We start from the raw sequence: 6,040 nt of genomic DNA on the forward strand, positions 1-6,040 counted from the left end.
ATGTCCTTTGGGATAAGATTAGATCCCAACTCAAATTCAGCCTGAGTGAGAAGTTCTGGGTAATTATTTTAGCAGAGCCCAACGGGCAGCCAACAGCCTATTTTTGCAACTATTATAAGGCAACTATTATAATGCCCAGATCAAAAATTTGGTAGGGAAGGAGAAAAGAGCTGGTGCGGTTTTTTAGCAGGATAGGAAGAGCATTGATGCTTTTGAACTTTGGTGTTGGAGAAGACTCCTGAGAATAACAAGGACAGCTAAGAAAACAATCAGATTATACAATCAATCAACCCAGAATTTTCACTCGGAGTCCCAGATGATCATCCTGTTTTGAATATATTATGCAAAGATTCAGCTCTCTGGGAAAAGAGGCTGGGAAAGGTGAGGGAAGAGGAGAAGAAGACACCCAGCAACAAAGTGTTGGAAGTCCGTTATGGGTGCACCCTTGTGAGAGACTTGAAAGAACAGGTTAGCGACAGGGAATCTATGTAAGAGTTGACAGTGATTTGATGGCGCATACTAGAATGAATGAATGAATCAATCAGTCAAATCAATCAATCTCAGTCAGTCAATCAATGACAGTGAGTTCTAGTCCCACCTTAAACATGAAAACCAGCCAGGTGACTTTGGGCAAAGAGTTGTTGTGGGGAAAACAGAAGGAGAATGAAGTATGCTTGCCACCTTGAGTTACTTATAAAGCAATGAAGGCGAGATTAAAAAAAAAACCAAATAAATAATAACCAAATCGCTCTCAGGGCAGAAGGCACGTATGTATATCTGCCTAAAAGGTCCCTAACCCTTTCTCCATTTGCTTTGGGAAGCGGGCCCAATGTAGCAATCGATCGCAAATATAAGGGCTGCGTAAAGTTGGTGAAGCATTGCCCTCTGCTGGCTTTGGCAATGAAAACGGGCCCAACCTGTGTGAATATCCCCACAATGCTTTTCAGTTTGTTTGCGAGTCCCTTCCTTGTTTTCCACCTACCCATAAACGGGACAAGGAAATCAGAGGCGGCGGCGGGGAGCGGTCACTGCGGGCATCGGGTTTCGAGTTTCGCCGAAATTCAGACCCGGAAACGGGTGGGGGGGTGATCGAGGAAAGGTAGGAGATTTCTCCCCTAACTCGATCCACCTTCTGTTTTCCCCTCTCCGCCCCCGCCCGCCCCCACCCTGCTGCTCTTGATTTTAAAAAGCCCGAGCCCTATCGGCATTCACACGCGCATGTGTGGATGAGGGAGAAAGAGAGCGAGCGAGGAAGAAACATCAGCTGATAAAAGAGACGGGGGAATAAAAAGGATACGCCCCAAGCTCCCGTTACTGAGCGTATAGGAAAATTTCAGGGTGTGTGATGGACATTATAGGTAAAATAGTAACAGCAGCGATACTTTGTGAGGGGAATGGGGACCCATGAGTAGAGCAGAACTGGCAAAGTGATTTAAAAAGTGAGCTCATGCCTTCAGTTTCCAATAATAATAATAATAATAATAATAATAATAATAATAATAATAATAATAATAATAATAATAATAATAATAATAATAATAATAATAATAATAATAATGCTGGCAGCAATCCATATCAATCATCAGTGCCAGTCAATATTTGTAATACATTTTTAAATGTTCAGTTGACTGAGTTTCATGTTTAATGAATAAAAGATAATAATAATAATAATAATAATGATAATGTTAATAATACTTGGCCCTACCTTAATAGTTCCTAGGTCCTTGGTTAGGACTTGAGCTGTTGAGCTACCAACCAGCCCTAAAGGCTATGAATCTCACCAAAGATATAATAATAATAATAATAATAATAATGATAATAATAATAATAATAATAATAATAATAATAATAATAATAATAATAATAATAATAATAGGATGCTGCCTGACCCTGGATGGTTCATAAGAATCAAAAGAAATTGCAATAAAACATAAAAAATGGCAAATGAACTGAAGTACAGGAATGGTAGATGGGTTACTTTAATCAAAATTAATTTTGGTTTAGGAATTTGTTCTGTCACCTCAACTCTGATGTTCCATATTTTGTTTATCACTTTAACTACTTTAAAATGTACTGATTTCAGTTCTGGGAGTTTGAAGGCTGCACATGCTGAGGTTGAAAAAATATTGGGCTAAAGGGAAAACAGTGACTGTTAAACTACTTTGTGGTATCTTTATGTATGCCCACAATAATAATAATAATAAAAGGATTGAATTTAATCAAGGTGGTTGAAAAGCTGTGCGGTATGGACATACTGTACAGATTACAATTAGCAACGGAGGTTAATGCCTCAGTTTCCAAATTTCTGAAATACCAACATTGTTAAAAAAAGAAGAGTGCCTTGAATTAATATGTTGGGAGGCTTCAATCTGAGAGATTAACAGGGCAGAATAATTCATTGATGTCCATGACTGTAGCATATTCTGTTAAGTGTCTCCATGGGAAAAGTTTGGCACACACCTGAACTTGGAATTTTTTTTTTGACCAACTTCCTGGTTCATGATTCATCATCACACTGCCTAGAGCCATTACGTTTGCCCTTAACGTGAGTTGCTCAGCTCAACAATCCCACTCATCCCATAACTGTTTTTCTGCTATGAACTGTCCCTGGGACAGCAAGTGAATCTGCACGTGATCCACCTTTGTTCTTCTGATTTTAATTCTTTCTTCCATACAGCGATGGATGAATTAGTTGTCTCCTCTGGAAAGGACTTCACTGACCACCCTTCTGAAAGTCTTCTGGAACCATCAGAAGATCCAGACTCATCCTTGACTGAAGAGTCATCTTCCAATATCAACCCTCCCTGTCGTTTTTTCTTGGAGGGACGCTGCCATTTTGGTGCCCGCTGCCAAAACTATCATCCTGGTGATGTTGGTGAGGTTCACCATTTAAAAGATTGTGGACCTGTTCATGTTCCTTCCTTGCCGCTCACAGAAGGGAAGAAACCTGCCATGAAGACAGCTGAGGATGTCATTTCCCGGCTCCTCTGGGATACACAGGTACCTGCTGAACAATTTTCTATTGGCTACCTTGACCGGTTCTTGGGCATCTTGGAGGAATCTTTTACTTCTTTCTCGTGGGAGGATCTAGCGTCAGTTGGTCCTGGTGTACTAGCTATCCCTAAACATAGGATCCAGTATTTTAAATACAGAGACCGTGTGGTTTGGGACAAAGTCAGTCGCACCGATGACGTTTTTGGGTCCACAGGAAGTGGGAAAACCATCTTAGAAGTGATGAAGGAAGAAGACACCCAAGCTAAGAAGGAACTATTGAATTTTCCAAATAGCCCCCAAGTCGAAGAACAGTTAGATAGGGATTCAGCCAAAGAGAAAGAGTTGAATGGGACAAGTGGTGGAGAGAAGTTAGTGATGGCTTTGGGTGAAGCAGGGGATAATTTGGAGTTGGCTGAAGACCTGTCCAACAACCAAGAAGGAAATGTAGCCAGCAAAGAAAAGGGAAGAGAGACAATCAGCTCTGTTAAGTGTGAAGAATTCAAACATGCTTGTGCTATCGGAATAGAAAATGAACCAGTTATGGTAGAGAGAGAAAACCTGGATTTGGAAAAGAGGGGAGGGAGGAGCTTCACCTATCCGAAGGAGCGCCCCACCCATTTCATAGCTATCCCAATCACCAGCCCAGAAATCCGGGAAGTGGTGAAACTTTTCCAGGAGGCTGTGTGTGCTGTCAGCTCAGATTACGCTCCCTTCTGTGTGCCCAGAGCTACACTGCATATTACACTTTGCCTGTTGCATTTGGATACCCCTGAAGAAATCCACAAAGCGATGATGGCTCTGGAAGAACTTCAGGCTGGTTTTCAGCGACTGCTGCCTCCAGTCTTGCTTCTCTCCTTCCGTAATGTGGAAACTTTTAATTCACGGGTTTTGTACTTGGCACCAGACCCTGTACCCCAACTGGGAGCCCTGGCTCAAAATCTGGAAAATGGCTTCACTAAAAAGGGCTTGACTGTGATTTGCCCTCCTTCCAAAGGGAAGTTCCATTTGACCATCGTGAAAATTCCTCCTAGGAAGGGAATGCCATGGCTCCCATCAGGCTTGGCTTGGGCTCCTACGATGGAGGATTTAGGAGTCCAGGCAGTAGAGTCCGTTGGTTTGTATGAGGTAGGAAAAGGCAAAAGAACCGATAATGTGTATGTCAGCATACTGAAATTGGATTTATATGGAGGAAATGGGACTTAGTGGGAGATACCTACCAAATGAACGTCTATTCTAACAGTGGGCAGGGCTGGGCAACTTGAAAACTTTGTGGACTTCAACTTCCAGAACTTCCCAGCAGCATCTGTTTGGAGCACTTTAACTAAACTCTAATGGAAAAGTTAATCAAAATGGGGCAGGGAGAACAAGAACAGGAACACTGCAATAACACTTACGTTTTTTCCCTTGCTTGATTTAAACAGATTAATAATGCACAATAAAAGCACTACATTTTTACAATCCCTTTTCAGATACTTTTTAGATAGATAGGTATGTTGCATTATTAGAGACTCCTTTGAATTGATAAGAGAAATGAAGGAAAAAGAGGCTACATCTTTTTTGTGGAATTGTATAATTGATGCCCACAGATGATCCTACGAAAGGACATTCTGCTTTAAGGTGTTGCAAAGGCCTGAATGAAACAGTCATACTTGTATGGTCCAAGGCTGCTTCTGACGATTAAATCCAACATGCTAACCAACTCTGAAAGAAAGGCCTTGATGCATGAATGCTTTAAAAGGTGCTGCAAAAGGCTGAAATACTGGAATTCTATCTGTATTAAACCAAAGCCCTTTGAGGTTGCAAAGATGGAGAATGTAGAGCAATATAAAGTAACTAGCTGTCTTGTGCTCTCTTAAGTTTTGTTTTGTTTTCTAAGGGGCACTGAAAGCTAAGGTGTAGCCTTTTCTTATCTGGTTTAGTGTTTCTGATCCAGTCCCAATAGTCTACGGTTGAGAGAAAGGGTACTTTTGCTTTGTTTAGTATAACCAAATTAAGTGTAATTTTCAATGGTTAAAAAAAAAATGACCCCAGTTGTAATAAAGGCCTTTGAACTGTACTTTAGTTTTCAATCAAGACACGTATCTCTTGGTGTGTGTGTGTGTGTGTGTGTGTGTGTGTGTGTGTGTGTGTGTGTGTGTATTTATTTATTAATGTTTGGGCATGCAACATACATCCACCTTCGAATTTGGGTGTTTCCAAGACTTCTATCTCAGACAAGACTTTAGTTTGCCCTGTTGATTAAAAAATTAAGACATAATTCTCTTAACTGATAGTAAGCTTTCTCAGTCTTTAGCTTCATGCCGCTTAGCAGCTCATTTGGTGCTGCCATCGCCAGAAAAAGTAATGAGGAGCCCTTAATCTCTGGAGAAAAAAAGGAAATTTTTTATTGATATTTAAAAATGACAACAAGAGATTCTCAAATGTGCCAAGATCCTCAGCTAAGAATATTGCATTATGTTCCAGCCGTACTTCCTCTGGGGGACCAGACAAGATGCTGGGCAGCCACTTACGACCCACAGGTTACCTGCCTCTCACATATTATATTTTATATATATTGGCATCCTTCAATCTCAAGACCATGGTATCGGGCTCTGAAAAGAGGTCCTAAAACAGGATCTAGTGTGGCTAAAAAGGCCAATTTGAGAATGGTAATCCCTTCCACACTGAGGACAGATACAGTCCCCTGTCCAGCCCGCAGATTTCGCTGGTTCCTAGACTGGCTCTTTGCCTCAGCCTGCCGAATCTCTCTTTGAATTGGAGACGGCCATGCTGCATCTTTAGCCTCCAAGCCGAACAATCAGAGGTCAAGGTTGTCCATTCCCAAGGCCTTTTGATTCCCTCTTGCAGATCTCACATATACTTTGAAAATAATTACCCCATCTGAGCACTTGTTATATACCTGCTTACGTTAGTTAAGACTGCTCCAGACTAGAAGATGTAGCTAACTATAGTAACCTTGTCAATTGTTCTATGATATTCTGAAACCAAACCAGTATTAAAGAACCATTAGCTCATCAATCTTCTCCAATAAGTTTAATAACATTAT

The 6,040-nt window shown here is 41.0% G+C and overlaps 1 protein-coding gene across 2 annotated transcripts in view; it reads left to right on the plus strand.

The window, feature by feature from the left end:
• LENG9 (leukocyte receptor cluster member 9) overlaps positions 1–5,050 on the plus strand; it is a 32,014-nt gene extending 26,964 nt beyond the window's left edge. The window contains exons 1-2 of one of the 2 annotated variants that reach the window (XM_026712051.2): positions 895–1,099; positions 2,678–5,050. In XM_026712051.2, the coding sequence (XP_026567836.1) occupies positions 2,680–4,197 (1,518 nt within the window). In that variant the 5' untranslated portion in view covers positions 895–1,099; positions 2,678–2,679 and the 3' untranslated portion in view covers positions 4,198–5,050. Of the gene's footprint in view, positions 1–894; positions 1,100–2,677 lie in introns of those variants that run through there. The other variant, XM_087915245.1, reaches the window with a different exon arrangement.
• The last annotated feature ends 990 nt before the right edge of the window (positions 5,051–6,040 follow it).

Source organism: Pseudonaja textilis, chromosome Z (genome assembly GCF_049901715.1).
Source record: "Pseudonaja textilis isolate UNSWEBS1 chromosome Z, rPseTex1.2, whole genome shotgun sequence".
Taxonomy (NCBI): Eukaryota; Metazoa; Chordata; class Lepidosauria; order Squamata; family Elapidae; genus Pseudonaja; species Pseudonaja textilis.